General features: G+C 38.0%; 1 protein-coding gene across 3 annotated transcripts in view; it reads right to left on the reverse strand.

Moving 5' to 3' along the window:
• The window catches only part of LOC134211576 (negative elongation factor E), a 133,801-nt gene extending 121,444 nt beyond the window's left edge, over window positions 1–12,357 (reverse strand). The window contains exons 1-6 of one of the 3 annotated variants that reach the window (XM_062688575.1): window positions 12,171–12,357; window positions 11,930–12,110; window positions 11,415–11,800; window positions 11,240–11,351; window positions 11,079–11,179; window positions 10,896–10,984 (exon numbers count right to left, since the gene is read on the reverse strand). In XM_062688575.1, the coding sequence (XP_062544559.1) occupies window positions 11,103–11,179; window positions 11,240–11,351; window positions 11,415–11,800; window positions 11,930–12,110; window positions 12,171–12,251 (837 nt within the window). In that variant the 5' untranslated portion in view covers window positions 12,252–12,357 and the 3' untranslated portion in view covers window positions 10,896–10,984; window positions 11,079–11,102. Of the gene's footprint in view, window positions 1–10,895; window positions 11,180–11,239; window positions 11,352–11,414; window positions 11,801–11,929; window positions 12,111–12,170 lie in introns of those variants that run through there. The other 2 variants (XM_062688576.1, XM_062688574.1) reach the window with 2 other exon arrangements.
• Between the last annotated feature and the right edge of the window lie 6,371 nt (window positions 12,358–18,728).

An 18,728-nucleotide genomic window follows, 5' to 3' on the forward strand; every position in this document is an offset into this window, starting at 1 on the left:
GCTTGATAACTCCTGCAGAGAAGGTCGCTGAAATAGGTCGTTATTTCGTCAGCTCACACAATCTTGGGCAGAACATCGTCAGTCCACACGAAGCAGCCGTCAACGAGCATGCTAACAACATCCATTTGATTCCCAACGACTTCTCGGAGGAGTTGGAGATCTCAGCTGGCGAATTGACGGCCTATATCAAATCATCAAAGAACATGAAGGCCCCAGGCTTCGACAGCATCCTGAATCTCGAGCTCAAACACATGAGTATTCCGTTCTTTGAGCACCTCTCACTGATTTTTAATCAGTGTCTCCGGCTCAGCTATTTCCCATCGTCCTGGAAGTCAGCGAAAGTCATCCCCATCCGGAAGCCTCCCCCAAAAGTTATCATTCCATCAGCTTTCTCTCAGGATTATCCAAGCTATTTGAAAAAGCTATTCATCACCGGTTACTTGAGTCTGCCGAAAATCTCAACATCTTGCTCGAGGAACAGTTTGGTTTCCGATGCGGTCGGTCAACTGTACAATGTACACCAATTGACTCGAGTTACCAACGTCCTCAGACGGTACAAGTTTGTCTCAAAAACATCCGCCATGGCCTTACTCGATGTCGAGAAGGCATTTGACAATGTATGGCATGATGGCCTGGTGTACAAACTACATCGCTACAATCTTCCCAGCTACCTGGTGAAAATCAACAACAATTACCTGTTGGCAAGGACATTCCGGGTCTCAATCAGCGGAGCAAGTTCCAATGAGCACAATATCGTTGCAGGCGTCCCCCAGGGCAGTATCCTCGGGCCCCTGCTTTGCCAGAACCAGAACCTCCAGAAGGTGGCATTCTGTCTCTGTTCGTAGATGACACGGTGACAAAGTGTAACGTTTTGTTGAAACTACTGTACCCTTTGACCAACCGCCGGTCGTCATTGTCCCTGAAAAATAAGCTTGCTGTCTACAAGCAAATCATCCTCCCTGTGATCGAATACGGCATGCCGGTCTGGGAGAGCTGCGCTAAAACCCACCACCTCAAACTTCAACGGGTCTAAAACAGATTCCTGAGGATGATCCTCAACACCCCTCCCAGGACAAGAACATCCGAGGTCCACCGTCTGGCCGGAATAAAAACCTTACATGAACGCTTTGGTGAGTGTAAAGAAAAGTTTAGGGTCCGTTGCTTGTATTCGGATCAGGCTCCAATTAGGGCGCTAGTTCCAATCTAGGTTATCAAATTTTTATTGTAAATATTAGTATACATAGTAGTAAGAATATCAAATTTTAAAAACACACTAGTGCCTCCTCAAGGCCGTCATGATATATCATATCTTAAAACTCAAATAACAATATGAACAAAAAAATTAAAATTGAAGTTGGAGGGCCAAGCCGGCCAAGCACTGTACATGTAAAAAATAATTGTAGAACAGAAAACGATTAAATAACGAATAGTTTTACTACTACTACTATGCTACCACCAACTTTCTTGTGCTATAAAACTAAAAAAATGAGAATTCCATTTAAGTTTTTTTGAAAGCGTTCGAGGTGTTTTTGCTTAGGCTCTTGTCAAAAGTTAGGCTAGAGTCAAAATGGCTAACCAATGATGCAAATTATGTTATATTCATCACAAAGATTGTATTTGCAAATTTTCAGAAAAAAAAAATACAAAAATAAATCGATCTTCGATTTCACAGAGAATTGCTCCGATTCCTATATAAAAATTGAATGACAAGGAGTCGCAAGAAGGTTTCGGTTCGATTTAGTTTGTGCTCCTATTAAGGTGACACGGGAAGCACTAACAATCATCAAATCGTCATCATTTTCATCATTGAATGCTTAACTACAACTACAACTACAACAAGCGCGTGCTTACTCGCAATCTACATGCTGATACATTTAAGAGCCTCGCACATAGCATACGTTTGCGTTGCGTTTGACACATTTCCACGTATCCTATGTGCGGGGCTCTTTACAGTTACATCAATCAACTGAAAACCGAAATACGTCGCTTCAAAGTTGCGAGGTGATAATGCTAGAAAGAGACGAAAGATAGGAGAAGTAATACGGTGTTTAGTGCCTCCCCTCCAATTGAAATCGGTTTCTCACGATTTTTCAGCCTTTCAAGTTTCAGCCTTTTGTTCTTTCCGCCTTTTATAAGGGCCAGGGTAGAAATATTTCACAGCCAATGCAGTGAAAAAACATGGATCTCAGTAGGGGAACTGGGGGTAGGACGCCCACGTTAATGAAAATGCCATTTTTATCAATGAAAACCACCATTTCAGCCAGTTTTCATCAGCGCATACTAAAGAACAGCATATCTGCGACTGACTACCGATGACAGATATCTAATTGTACATTTTATTGCACAGAAATTTGATTTTTAAAAAGCACCCGAAAAATATTGATTTTGAAACCATGCGGGGTGAGATGCGCCAGTGGATGGGTTAAAACGCGCATGTGTTTATCGTACTGATTTTCATTTTAATTGCCTACATTAAGGCAATTAACCGAATGTTTCAGCTGTTTCGGTCATACGAAATGAGCATGGGCGTACTGCCCCACACCGACCTCAGAAGTTTGAAGGCCCATCAAATCGTTTTAAGACCAATTTTGACGACGATTTCGTGTGGAACATAAAGAACACGAGTAAGCAGCATGGCTCATGGCTCAATTTTCAATTTACCAATGAATAACAGCGATAGAAAGACTAAATTTCACCGAGCTAGAATTGCATCAAAACACGCAAAAATCATTTTTTCGAGTTTTCCATGTGTAACTATAGAAAAATCATGAAATATATGTATCCAATGGCAATATTTTTCATTGATTCATCGTATATACTATTTAAAATAATCACAATGGGGACATTTAACCTTATTCAGGGGTGGCGCGTTTTAACCCCTATGGGCGTGTTACCCCCACTTCCCCTATAATCTGCAGTCGCCTTCATCGCCGCCGTGGTGAGTGCGACTAGGTGCAGCCGAAAAATCATTTCCAACACCATTCAATTTCACATTCAGCCACTCACAAGGGGCCGTCCAGAAACCACGTGGTCATATATGACACGGGAGGTGGAGCGGGGAGGGGGGGTTTCGAAAATGACCACGATAGGCCACATGGGGGGAGTGGGGGTGTTGCTCTCGAATCACGTGTTTTTTTTACACAAAAAACTTTTGGTGAATAGCAATAGCGGTGTAAAAAATACAAATCATTCAAATTTAATGATTTAATCATTAAACGCAAAGCGCATCTTAGGGCCGATGACCACGTAGCGTCTTTTCAACTCAGCGTTAAAAAGACGTAGGTGTGCATCGGAAAAAACCGGTAACGCAGCGTCGGTCGCAACGCCGATGCATATCTGCGTTATTTGACCATCTTAGCCTAAGATCCTATTTCCATAAAAAAAATAACGAAAAAACGGGTTGCGATTCAGTCTTAATTTCCACAAAAAAAAATTGGAAAGGAAAAATGGACAAAATTTTTTAAAAATTTTCGCCGCACCACGCCACCGCCGCAGATGGTTTTTGGCATCACGCCGCCGACACTTTTGCATCAGCGGACTGCAACTACAATTTTGAAAATTGTTCATGTTTTTACAAAATGTACAATGAGAGTTCATGTTTTTACGAAATGTGGGCAATGAACTGTGTATAACAAGTTTTCAACAGTTCCTGACGATATTCAATTTTTCAATAGCTTAGCGCCTTTATTTAATTGTTTCTAATGATTGTGCAAAATCTTAAACAACAAAATCGGCTGAGTTATTAGTTCATACTTCCTGACGACTTTTCGTAACGGTCTTAAATTTGATTCTGCTGAATGACCCCTCCCCCCCCTATATTTTCCCGTAATACGTATTCTACGTCAAAAAATTTTCAATGGAAGTTTAGAAGAATTTCCTTTGTAGATTCATTAATGTTGCCCAGGATTTTGAAAATAAATTTTAGAGATTTTGTAAACAAAAGTCAGCTGGAATTCTTTTCTAATTTATACTGGGAATTCTTCGGAATTTGATGTTTATTGGAATTTTCATCGTAAATATGCATTTCGGATCCTTCTACGGATTCTTCTAGTTCTTCAAAATTTCCACCGAACATTTTTCGAAACTCTTCCACAGAATTTCGGAAAAAAGTCGTTGAAATTCTAAAGATTTTTCCGTTGAGACTCCGAAGAATTTCTTGTCAATATTCTGAAGGGTTTCCCTTGCAACTCCAGAATAATCATTCTTGGAATTTAAAATTATTCCAACAACAAATGTAGGCAATAATTTAGGCTTGAGAAGCCTAGTTTTTATGATATTGAACAATTAGGATAATTGATCGAAAAATTAATTAATGCACCTAAATGTTCTAAATGCACAAAATTCTAGTAGTGCGTATGAAAAAGGTTATGACATAGAGAAGCTTGCATTTAAAAAATAAACATGAAATTCTACCTGTCATAAGACAAGTTTATACAATCCCATTGAATTCCACCACTTAATTGTATCTTGACAGATACGTATTTCGACCTCAACAGTAAGGCCGTCTTCAGTGTCTCGTACTTGACTCGACTTAGTCGATTGGTCTATAATACATTCATTACTCTATGAGTCGCTTATGAAAGGACCATTGACTAAAGCATATTCGATATGTGGAATAGAAGTTCCTTGGAAAATTATTCGAAAGAACCATCAGAGTAACTGAGAAAATATGTTTATTATGACATCATTGGTTTCCACGAGTCGATATAGAAATAAAATTTCAATGGTGAATTAGAAATTTTGAGAGATGAGCCAGCTCTGGACTGAAAATCTATTCAATAAAGAAAAAAAAAATAGAAATTTTACATAATGAAATAAATTTACAATAAAGAAATCAGGGCAGGAGTATTAAATAAATATAGAATTTCTATGCAAAAGAGTATACAGTTGAAAATATTTCACAAAACAATAATAAATAAAAACTTGTAAAAGCAAAAATAGTTATTAAATATTTAAAAATAAATTATAAATAATTATAAAATAAGAATTTTCTATATAGAAATCAAAATGTTCCACGAAAAAAATAACAAAATTCTCATGAATAAATCAATATTAGCAATAAACAATTACAAATGTTTCCAGAAAAAAAAATTCTTTTCCACAAAAAATATTTTTTTCCACAAAGTATCTTCTTCTATATAATAAAAATGAGTTGAGATTTCCTTCCTGACGATTTAACTCGCGATCGGGTTGACCAATATGCAAGATTTTTCCCTAATCGATTCGTTTTGGGATCCGCAAGGTTTGTATATACATAAAGTTGGTGAATTTAACGGGGAAATGTAAAAAGTCAATAAAATACAATTTTGGGTCAGTGAGGAAAACAAAACAAACGCACGGAAATTGATCTAGAGTGCGGTGCTGCAAATAGTTCATTGTTACATTTGCAACACCTGGACAATGCTGGGTTTCTTTTACATCAATAAAGAGCAATGAAAAATAAGAAAATTTACATTGAGAAAATACTAATAAGCAATCAAATTGATAACATTTTCCATGAACTTCAAACGCTTTTAAAGAAGAGGTAATCTATGGAAAAATGCTCAATTTATATATTATTTTATATTCTTTAATGGAAAATTTCCTTTTTTTGCCTTTCTCGTACAACTAAGTTGTACCGAAAGGCTATCATTTCACTCCGAAAACGAACTTTTTTTAAAAGCTCTGAGACCCATTGTATTATATACCAATCGACTCAGCTCGACGAGCTGAGCACATGTCTGTCTGTCCGTGTGTATGTATGTGTGTGTGTATGTGTGTGCACAAAAGCTATAAAAAAACATTAGACAACTTTTCGTATAGTAATCCGTAATCCTTAACCGATTTTCTCGCAACAAGTTTCATTCGACAGGGGATAGGGGACAGGGGATTTTATAACGATCGGTCATTGCGTTGAAAAGTTATGAAGAAAATGGTACATCGGACCATAACAACCCCATATAAGGTTGGTGTCTTAACTAAATGCGGGAAAGGCACCACTAACGCTAGGTGGATTAATCTGAGTTTTTAATGCTCTTTATTGATTTTTTCGTGGAAAGGTTTTCACTTTTGGTAAAAAAAATATTTATTTTGTGGAAAATTTTGTAATTATTTATTGCTAATACTGATTTATTTATGGAATGTTTGTATTTTTTTTCCTTGAAACATTTCGATTTCTTTATGGAAAATTCTTCTTTCATAATTGCGATTTTTTGCAATTGTGGAAAATTCTTGATTGTTCATGAAAATTTTGCATTATTTGTAGAAAATTTAATATTTTTTATTGTTCATACCATGATATTTCTTTATTGGAAATTTCCTAATTGTTATGGAAATTTTTTATAAATTTTTAAGCAGGGTTTCTACTTCAGACGATATCGTATCTTAGAACATCGACTCATGGAAGGTCTATTGTAGCCAGAAAGCAATAAATGAAATCGCATCGGCTCAATGGACCTGCTTGGATGCTTAGCGATGTACGGATACATCGTTCAGAACTTGGTTGATCGGGTCGTTTCAAAACTCCGTAATATCATGTCTCATGATTACATAGATATTTGTGGATATATTCTCAGCTTAGGACATTTTGTTTCTTGGCATGATTTTTGATACTTTCGAGGATATGTACTTCAGAGCAGTTTGGCCTATGACACACGAAAAAATACGACTTTTCAGTTCTTACTATACTAGTTTTGACAAGATCCAGTGGAAAACCCTTAATATGTAAGTTAAATCCATGTAAAAAAATCGTCCTGAAAGGGTTAAATACCAAAATATAACAATAAATTCTAGAATACCAAAAGGAACCCAAAGATATTAAAGACTGTAGATATAAAATGAAAACTAGCATTTAATGCCAAAAAATAAAAAAAATATAGGGATAATTTGGAAAGTTTCTAAGCCATTACAATTTTTTCTAGAAATTTTTATAACATATTCGCGAGTCCACATTTTTTTGTATCCTGATGCATCGAAGGTGTGCGAGTTCTAGATATATTCCTAATACCTGATACAGATTACAACATGATAACATCATCACAATGTTAGAATTCATGAAAATTTATAATTTCCATGCTGGGTTTAGTTTGATTTTGAATCAGTTGAAATTCCTGTTTTTGTTCATCTTTAAAATTGATCGGGTTAACCATATGTTTTAGTTATATAACTTTTTTTAAATTTTTTTTTGTTTTTGAAAAAACCACGTGGCTATAGGGGGGGTTTGCCAAATGACCACGATAAGCCACATGGGGGGAGGGGGGTTGAAAATCTTCAAAAATATGACCACGTGGTTTTTGGACGGCCCCCAAGTCGCTCTGACAGGCTGCTCAGTTCGCGCCTTACCGTATGACTGTGAGTGGCTCATTTAAACGCGTGGTGATTTTTTTTAATTTGCTGGGTGAATGTGTATATTTTGCTGTGGTAAATTTCTTCGTCTTCGCGGCGCAGTGCACGGAAGAAAAAAAGTACCCAAAATTGAGTACTTTTAAACTTACTTTTGAGTTATTTTTTCTCTTCGCTTTCATCCACTCTTTCTTTTGTTGTCAAAAACAAAAGAGCCAAACAATCCAACGACGCCAGTTCAATACGGGAAGCCAATTTTGTGTTTTATTACCTGAGGTCGAAATTGAGTGAATTAAACTTAAATTTGGGTCAATAAATTTTCCGTTGGGTACTTTTTTAACATGGGAGTAAAGGCAAACTACTTCGACCCTACTTACTCAATTTTGGCTTCCCGTACGGATGTTCGAGGTTGGGTGAATTAAACTCACTATTGGGTAGTTTATTTCTTCCGTGTGGGTGATATGAGTTCTTTTGTTTACTTTTCTGCCTCTCCGGGAATGTGAGGTTGATTTCAAAGCAGGAAGAAAATTAAAAAAATGATATAAAAACATTACCTTCATCCAGTGCTGCCGAATATTTACAACCCTGATATGGGCCAATGTCCTCGTAGCGGTTTTAAAGTTGCGTGCACGTTGCGTTCACACAAAGGTACCCAGCATCAAATGGAGCTATGCACACGTAAACGTGTGCACGACTACATTTGATGCTGGGCACCTTGCGTGGACGTGGCGTGCACGCAGCTTGAAAAAACGCTACGTGGACATCGGTGCTAAGATTTTTACTTTTTTCGCCTTTCGTGTTCAGCCTTATGAGTTTGGGCTAGGTAGTCATATAGCTACTGCTTCTGCCTCATACGCAGGAGGTCGTGGGTTCAATCCCAGGTCCGTTCCATTCTCCTACTTTGTATCTTTCTCTATATTTCTCATGTTCTAGCAATCCATACCGTTTCCATCTCAATTCCTATAGACTAATCCAAGTAAAAATAAGAAGAAGACACACGACGGTGTTAACTTTGACAGATCCTACAGCACAACATAGGAAAATCATTTTAAAATGCTTATAATAAATTCTAGACAAAATGTAATTAATATCTGATTGATGTATGGTACGGAAAAAGTTCCAAACTGTATGATAGATACATTTTTGGAAAATATTCAAAAAATTGAGATAAGCTTCTAAATATGTAATTCAGAACTTTTTCCGTATCGTACATTTATCAGTACATTTACAATTTGTCTAGAATTAATTATAAGCATTTTAAAATTTTCTTCCTATGCTGTGCTGTAGGATCTGTCAAAGTTAACACCGTCGTGTGTCTTCTACTTATTTTTACTTGGATTCGTCTATTCCTTCAACTTGAATATTCTAACAGTAATCTGCTAGAATTGGAAATGAACTATGCGTTTCCAAACATCCAATTAGAAATTCCATCAGTTGCTTTCTCCTATCTATCACATTGGCAGCTCGTTAACCAAGGCGAACCTCTGCCTCTCGAACCTAACCCAAAAATTCCAACAAATTCCGCATGAACTCGTGGCAAGTGCAGAGGTATATTCGGCTTGCAGTGGGCGAGTGATTGCATAATCATTTACTCCCCCTTCCCTACATTGACTTGCATTCTGACGTGGCAGGCGCCAGTATGGCCTAACAAATGAGATTACCAGTAGTTGTACATTGAAGATGTGAGCTAGTCCCAAGCAATCATCTGTTGGTTCCCTGTGTAAGAACAGCTGATCTGGTCATAACGGAGTAGCCGAAGAAGCTTAAGCTCGTGTTCAGCCTTATGAGTTTTCTGCCTTATGACTAGACGCAGTTGTATAGAAAATCGTAAATTTCTTCAAATCAAGTAGTAACCTACCATCAAACGGGGTTACTTGCAACACTTGCGTTTTCCACAAGTTTTTGTTTTACAATAAAAATGTATACCCAAACATTGAATTAAGTCATCAAGCGTCCTTAGTTTACATTGTATACATAGTATTTGTTGCGCCTAGTTGGTATTTAGGTGAAAATATACCGTTACCTGCCCTAATTCCGCGCATTGCCTAATACCGTGGTTTTCATAAAAAATCAGAACCCGGCTACATTACATTATTTGATGAAATGTTCAAACAAAATATGTTTGAACATTTCACCAAATAATACGATGTCCATAATAGCCAGGTTCTGATTTTTGATGAAAACCACGGTATAAGGCGATGCGCGGAATCAGGGCAGGTCACGGTAACTCACGGTTAATTTTCTATATTATTTTGTGAAACTGTATCGTCAATTGAGAATCGAACGTCGCAATTCGTAAGTACGAGTAGCAAATTGAAAATTATTTCACAAAAATCGATCGCCTCTCCAGTTACAGTATCTAATTAGGTATGTAATTCCGTAAAAACTATGAAATAATGAAATTGTTTGTTTTTGAAATATAAACTTTTTTGAAATTTGTCCCCCTGTGTGACTTGAAACAGCTGATACACAATAGTTTATTGTTCAAAAACTGCTGATTCAGTTTCTAAACATTTTTTAAACTAGAATTTATTTTTATGTTACAGAATTTCTTTACCATGCCGCGAAACTACAACCTGCAGGAAGTAGCATGTATGCTAATTTTTCAAAGGAAACTGATGAAGGCAGCGGTAGAAGTTAAAAAATAAAATGTTTATCCGGGAAGCCGCTCGGCGGAACGATTTGTCCCCTACAACAATTTCACATTGTCTAGAAAACAGTAAAACGAAAACTTACGGTGGTCAAACGGTGTTGGATCTCCAAGAAGTTCCAACACTGGTGGATGGTTTGCTGCTTGCTGCGGAGTGGAAAATGCGTTTTCAAAAGAATGATCTAAAAATAGCCGTGGTACATAATTGGGATGGCGGGAAAGAAAGTAGAACCGTTTTAAAAACAACTATCCAGGGAATGACTGATGGTGTACACCATTCTTAAACCGACATAAAGCACTTTCAAATCGATGACTTAAAAATATCAATCGATCCGTAATAATCGTAAAAAACGGAATGAAGGAAGGGATGCTCCCTCAAGTAAGGCCCCTACATTGACAGTGGTGAAGAATTACCCAGGATGAAATAAGTTGTTCTGAAACATGTTATGATTGAATTCGATGAAGTGTCACAGTAGTAGGGGTGGCTTGCAATACCCATCATTTTGATATTTTCTTATCATTAATATTAGGACACATTAAAAGTATCATATACTAGTAGAATGAATAAATCATTTCAATTCAGAATTATTGAGAGAGAAACTTGAAAAGTGTTGCAAATCACCCCGTTTAACGGTAACATCAAGGTTGTTCTGAATCGTTTTTGGGACCCCAAGTAGGTGGCTGTTCAAAAGATGGATCCGATTGGTTGCGTTCCCGTTTTTCGCAAGGCGTTTGAAATTTATGTAGAGATGAGTATGGAAAAAACACCTTTTTGCAATTTTGCTCCTAGCAGCTTTAATTTATAGTCAATCACTTGCCACAATACGTGCGCATTAGACAAGCATTGAAGTTGTACTGATATAGCAGTGATATTTTACTATGGCAACTAAAACATTTACTAAGTATTCACTATTACGTGAGATAGTGTAATGTTTAGAACTTTGTATTATTACTTTTTTTTGTAACTTTCAAAGGGCTACAGTATAATTTTAAATAATAGTATGGTTCTTCGTGCTGAAGCAATAGGAAAAAGAATATGCATTGGGATGCATTTACATTTCGAGATTTTTTAGCAAAAACTAATCGATAAGGATAATGTTTGACTTACCAATGTGGTCCACCTACTTATATTTTAGAAGATATCATCATGATCATAACACACTAGTTCACGATTATCTTTGTGCTTTCCTTTCTGTGATCGGTATGTGGCTGAAAAAATAATTATTGGTTTGATGATAACTCTAATATGCCTCAAAAGTTTAAACAAACCTAACGCAGACCACGTAGAAGAGGAGCCGGCATCATTTATTGGATTTATTTGCGGTTGACGTCTCGCCAGTTGCACTTGTAACTGGATTCCTCCAACAGTTTTGCTGTGCAGCTTTAATTATAAGAAGTAGCATTTTAACAATCAAACATAAAAACTAACAAAACATAGGCATACTTCACCAATCGCCCGGTCTGCTGATTCGGTTTTAGAAAAAGTTATAAATCCTCTTCCCTTTTCAATCTCCATGGAAATGTTCAATATTTCACCAAATTCGATGAAATGCTTTTTCAGAAAATCTTCCGTGACTTTGTTGCCGGAAACATAAACGGTATTACCCGAACGAGGTTTATCCCGTGGGGAGTCACTGGCTTTCCCAGCTTGTTCCTCCTTATCGCGTTCATTGGCAAATTGTTGGTACAGATTTTGGGCCCGGGCTGGATCTTTCTCCGTCGGGGTATCAGGGCTCGACGCTGGGTTGGCCGGCGGTGTCTCCACTGAGGAAAACGATTGATACTGAGCACCGGGGCTGGATTCTTGCTGAGATCGTTTACGCTCTTGCCCTGTTGTAACGAAAATAAATTACGGTTTAGAAATCATTTTCAATGCAATAAATCTACGTAAAACATATAAAAAGTGGCTGACGAATTTCGAGCAAATGCGAAGCTCTACCAACCCTGTTAAATGTTTACCTTTCGGACGCTTGAATGAGCACTCTTGTTTGGCCTGCGGTTTCTGAATAGCTTGTATGGCCCCACTTTTTATTAATTTTCTAGCAACTTCACGAGCATCACGTGCATCTGCTGGCCGTTTTGGGATAAGATTTTTCTCAGGTTCTTGTTTGGGTGCCTTCAAAGCTTGCAATGCTTTTTTCTGTGGAGTATATCTAAACTAAGAGGCTTCGGATTGGCATAAAATCTATGCGAAACATACCTTTTTCTTCAGCTTAGCATATTTGGCTTGTAGCATTAATTCTTCTTCGGTTAGATTTGAAGGGAAATGAATATAAACCATTATTAAATATCCGGTAATTACAAATTAATCACTTTTTGTATTAATGCACTTTTCAATCACTACTTTTAAAATGTTTTTTTAAATAAACTGTCAACAAAAGGCAGACCCTGCAGGAGTTCAGTTTACTAAAAATGAACACCTGTTCATTCAAAATGAATTTCAGCACCGCTCAAACGTCAAATAATGAACCTATGCACTGCCTCACTGACCAAAGTGAGTGACCAACATATTTATTACACTGTGCCACCAAAGTACTCTTTAATGGGTAAAAAAGTACCCATTATGAAGTTAAATAGTTCAACTCTTTAATAGGCTTCCAGTTGAAAACCGAAGTGAGCTCTCGCGACGATTGAGTTTTTTTTCTTATTTCCTGATGTCGCAACTGCATCGCGACTAGTGCGCATCTATGCCACCACCGTGCGCCATGATGCGCACTAGTCGCGACGTAGTTGCGACAAAAGGAAACGGGAGAAAACTCGATTGTCGCGAGAGCTCACTTCGGTTTTCAACTGGAAGTACAATAAAAGAGTAAACGTCGTTTACTCATTAATGAGTAAACCGATTATACGTCAAATTAACGAATGATTTTTACCCACTATTGATCAACAGCTTTTCCGGATAATGTGTAAAATTTGCCCATTATTGTTTTTAGAAACAGCCATCAGAATTTTCAATCCATCAATCGAATAGTGAAAGATATTTTTTGTAGGAAATAAAAAGTTGGCGCTTCGGTCGTTCGTGCGTGATATTGTTGGTCGAATAAATTGATTGTTCGTGCCGCTGGTGGTTAAACTTGATGGATGTTTGAATAAACGAAAGGTGGAGTCAATAAACGAAGAATGCAAACGTCATCCAAACAATGTGAGATCAAGGTTTTTCTGAATCGATCGTTTAAGGACCTCGATCAACTGTGCAAAATATGGGCTCGATTGGTTGCGTCCTCGCTTTCCGCAACGCGTTTCAAAGTTATATGGAGATTAGTATGGGAAATTGAACTTTTTTACATTTTTGTCCTTAGCAGCTACAATTTATCGTCCTATACTCGCCCGAGGGAGAACTAGAAGCTGTCAGCTCCAACTTTCCATCCGCATCAAGCGAACCAACAACAAAACAAAAAACCAGCAGTAGGCTGAACCATCTAGCAGAGCTCCAAAGAATCCACATTCAAGACCATAAATCGGCATCACATTTCAAAAGGGCCAAACTTTCATTTCAAAAGGGCGCAAACGGAACACACATTCAGACATACGGTACCAAGCGAATCACAGGTCTGCGTGGATATTCGTCATCGTAGATGTGAAATTATCATCGATGCGGATTTCTTGAAGCACTACAATTTGCTCGGGGATCTACGGAGGAACAAGTTGATCGACCATACCACCAGCATGGAAATCGAAAATATTCACGCAGTTAATCAGCCAGCAATCATCACTTTTGATGTTACCTCTCCCTTCGCTGCTAGATCCTTTCCGAGTACAGGGATATTACCGTTTTGGATATGAAGCACAAACCAACCAAAGCAAGCACTGTCCACCAGAACATCATCAATGGCCAACCCGTTTGCTGTCGTCCAAGCCGGTTGTCTATTGACAAATTGAAGAAAGCAAAGGCAGAGTTCCAGTTCCTAATGGATCAGAGAATTTGTTAGCCGTTGAAAAGCTGGTGGGCCAATTTGCTGCACCTAGTAAAAAAGAAGTCGAATGGTAAGTGGCGACCATGCGGTGTCTACGAATGCAATCACTGTTCCAGACCGGTACCCCGTGCCACATATTCAAGATTTCTCAAGTACACGGTAAGCGTATATTTTCATGTATCGACTTGCGCATACCACCGAATACCAGTAGCCCCCGAAGACGTCCCAAAAACGGCTATCACAACCAAGATGAATACACAGCTAGGTGTTGCAGTTTGCCCAATTTATGGACGAGAAGAAGGCGGGGGTGAAAAATTCATTTTCAGTGCAAAACATAAACAAACCGGCTGGCTCTCCCATATTAAAATCCAAGATGGCTGAATCGTGAATTTGGCAGATTGGAACACCTAGTGGTGTATTCATCTTGATCACAACCCCATTTGGACTCTTTGAGTTCAAGCATATGACCTTCGGGCTACACAATACAGGTCAAACTTTGCAGAGACTCCTATATGTCATTTTAGGCGACCTGGAATTTGTGTACCCATACATCGAAAACCTATAGTATAGCATCGCATGACGATGAACAGCATAAACAGCACCTTCGCAGAGTATTCGAACGATTGAAACAGAATGTCCTTGTCATAAATCCCACTAAATGCCCAATTGGTTAGCGATTCTTCGATTTTGTTGGCCACCAATTTACTCCCGACGGAATTAAGCTGAAGCCCAACAAAGTGCAAGCCATCCTGGATGTCCCGAAGCCAACAAACGCCAAGCAGCTGAAGAGATTCCTCGGAACCATCAACTTCTACCGTCGTTTCTTCCTACACGCTGCAGATAACCAACAAATTTTGCAGGCAATGATCGGTGGAAATATCCGGAACGACTCGAGTGTAACGAAACTTCAAACATGAAGCCTTAGAAGAAAAGTCCAACCCCGTACTGCTTACCGTTTTTAATTAAATTGCTTTTAGAATTTTTGAGAAGAGTTTTAAAAACTTCTCCGTATGGTTTCCCGTGGAGATTTTTTCGATTATCATCTTTCTGCTTCTTCTTCTTCATGCAACATCAAAGCGCCAATCGGCATGTATTTGGCGAAGCAAACAAAGTCGCCGACAAGCTAATTTGCATCCACACTATAACCATAACTATCAACGATGCGATCGACTAGGGTAACTATTCTATTTTGGACCCCTAGAGGAAGTGTATCTCAATATGGTCCAATGCACCGAGTTCATCATTGACGTTTGAGCGGTGCGCTGTTTACTTAGAATGAATCCTTTTCATTCATCGAGTTCATGCAAGTGTTCATTTTTAGTAAACAGCGCCCGTCTCAAACGTCATTGTGTTCATGCGGTGCATTGGACCATATGCTTATATCTATTGAAATACAAGTTCGATATGGGCGGAAATGACACCATTTCACAGATGGTAGTCTTATTTATGAAATAGAAATTCGAAATGAGCTTCGTTTATTGATAAATCAGTGAAATTTTCCATTTTCTGAAATGAAAATATTCTTCGTTTTGGACAGTGCAACATATTTTAGACCCCCAAATGTACACATTTTGGACACCCCCAATTAAGTCTCTTCATAGTCGAATTTCTAATTTACCCTGGCCAATGAATCGCCTGCTTTGAGCGTGCTTACAGCGGCACACTAGAGTTAACTTTCGGAAATCAGTATGGCGAAAAGCATCTATAAGGTTTAATATCTCGAAAATAAGCAACTCAATCGAAACAATATTTGGTAGGCGTAGTAGCAGACACCTTCCTACATAACTGTTACCAAATAGATTTTCGTGAAAAGCTCCTGCTGTTGAGAAAACCCGCGTTAGATGTCTTTCGCCATACAAATTTCTGGCGGTTAACTTATGCTGGCTATTTTGCGCATATACGATAGCGCCTGGATGTGATAGCGGCGAGTAGAAAATCAGCCCCTGCCAATAATTCATTGAGCCCAACCCAAGTATTAGGGCTCATTCACAAATTACATAACGCCCTGAGGGGTGGGTGGGTACCCAATATTCCGTTACAAAATGTTACGACTTGTCTAGGGGGTGGGTGGGTTTGTTCAGTTCTGTTACGGGTAACGAATAATATAAAAAAATGAAATCACTAATTAAATTCAAATTTGACTGCATTATTATTTACTATGTAGAAAGTTAAAGTAGAGTTCATTAAAAATATCAATTAATATTTTTTTGTGAATTTTTAGTCCGACGTTACGCGTCACCGAAGGGGGTGGGTGGGTATAGAGGAAATGTTACAAACAAGTCACAGAGGGGTGGGTGGGGTTCAAATTGTGTTTTTTTGCGTTATGTAATTTGTGAATGAGCCCTTATCTTTCGATTGGTACACGGAAGAAATAAACTACCCAATAGTGAGTTTAATTCACCCAACCTCGAACATCCGTACGGGAAGCCAAAATTGAGTAAGTAGGGTCGAAGTAGTTTGCCTTTACTCCCATGTTAAAAAAGTACCCAACGGAAAATTTATTGACCCAAATTTAAGTTTAATTCACTCAATTTCGACCTCAGGTAATAAAACTCAACATTGGCTTCCCGTATTGAACTGGCGTCGTTGGATTGTTTGGCTCTTTTGTTTTTGACAACAAAAGAAAGAGTGGATGAAAGCGAAGAGAAAAATAACTCAAAAGTAAGTTTAAAAGTACTCAATTTTGGGTACTTTTTTTCTTCCGTGTATGCATCAATGAGAAGATTCCTGCATTTTAAATTCACAATTTCGACAAAAACTTATTGTGTACGTCCTGAGATTTTCAGTGATGTATACTTTTAAGCATAACGCATTGTAACGCTTGCCTTCTTGAACAAACTTATTGCTTCGAAATTTCATCTAAATATCGCTTTTTCGCACGGGAAAGCAGTGAAACAGATGCTGAGCAATATTAATTTCCTGAAGCCAATGGGGGAATTAGCAGCGGCATTGTTTTTAGTGCAGAAATCAGAAAAATGTCACCAGGGGGGTCCAAAATATGTAGGGGTCCAAATCAAGTTGGTTACCCTATAGGTACAACACTTCGGCTACCTGGAGAATTTTTCGTTCGCTAAAAAGCACTCACTTATATTTTTTAGTATTTTTTTTGCACGAGAAAGGCACTAACACCGCTAGGTGGATTAATCAGGGCTTTTTCCTCCTTTTTTGTCTTTCTCGTACAACAAAGTTGTACCTAAAGGTTATTATTTTACTCCAAAATCGAACTTTTTATAGAAGTCTCGGAGACCCATGATGTTATATATCAATCGACTCAGCTTGTCGAGCTGAACAAATGTCTGTCTGTCCGTGTGTATGTGTGTGTGTGTGTGTGCGTATGTGGGTGTGTGTGCACACGAAAACCGAAAAACATTAGCCACTTTTTCATATAATAATTCTTAAACGATTTTCTCGCAACAAGTTGCATTGGACAAAGTCTTGTTGATCACTATTGAATTTGATAACGTTCGACCATTGCGTTTGAAAGTTATTCAGAAAATTGAATCGAACTATATAAGCGCCATGTTGGTGCCTTGGCTAAATGCGAGAAAGGCAGTATCACCACTCGGTGAATTAAGTTGGGTTTTTATATTGAAATAATTAATATTGAGCGTCTTAGGGGAAAATGTTACAAGGTTAAAATACTTCAAACTTCCATTTACTTCCGCTTCCGAATATAGCGGAAGTAAATGGAATTTTGAGGTATTTTAACCTTATGGGTTTTTATATATTTGTTTATTTGTTAGAAATTTATTCACCTGGCCAAAAGTCTCAATGAATGATAGAATATTAAATTACAATTACTACAATACTAAATTAACACTGAATTGTACAGCTTGTTCAAAAATCTACTAGACACCTAACCAAACTCAAACAAGTTCTCCACCTGCGTAAAATATATCCTTCTTTCCTGTTGAAACCGATTGAAAATTTTTGGAAACTATGCATTTTTAAGAGTTGCCCAAACTAGGCACTAAGGTGGCCACAACCGGTACACTTACTTATTTTGGGGGTACTTGGATCTTAGTGAGCAAATACTTAATGTACAATCTGTACAATTATCCATCCTGATTTACTTCACATGGCTGTTCTAGAAAAAAAACCCAGATTAATCCACCTAGCGGTAATGGTGCCTTTCTCGCGCAAAAATGTATTTAATAAATTACTTACACCTTACACCTCGATGATGTACAAGAAAGGCAAAACAGTTACACCGTCTAATGTTATGATAAAAGATTTACACTAGTAGACAACAGATGGCGCTGCCAAATGTTTCTCGAATTCCCTATGTTCAAATTTTGATTTTCGGACAATTTCATAGTACATTTCATGAAACTGCACGAAGAGCATACGAGCATACTTACGCCTAAATGCGTGCAACTAGAGCATCTTCATAGTACGTTGAAAATCTTGTTGGGAAAATAAACTTTGGATAAACTTTAAAAATATTCATAGATGCAAGGCATTTTTTATAACACATTATTGTTGACTATGTCTTATCACTATTTTAATATTATCTATTTTTTGCAATTAGCAATTATTATGAAATTCAATAGCGATCAACAGCGTTTTAGTCTCTGTCGGATGCAACTTGTTGCAAGAAAATCGGTTAAGAGTTACTATGTGAAAATTTGGCTAATGTTTTTATGGCATTTTGTGCACACACATACACACACACACATACGTACACACGGACAGACATGTCGGTACCAAAAATACCTACAGCTGGAACGGTGCCGAGTCGATTATCGACGTTACGTTCTGGAGCCCTGGCCAAACGAGTAGTTCGAACTGGAGGGTAGATGATGGCTAAACTCACAGCGACCACCTGGCGGTTCGCTACAGTA

This window comes from Armigeres subalbatus, chromosome 2 (assembly GCF_024139115.2).
Source record: "Armigeres subalbatus isolate Guangzhou_Male chromosome 2, GZ_Asu_2, whole genome shotgun sequence".
Lineage (NCBI taxonomy): Eukaryota > Metazoa > Arthropoda > Insecta > Diptera > Culicidae > Armigeres > Armigeres subalbatus.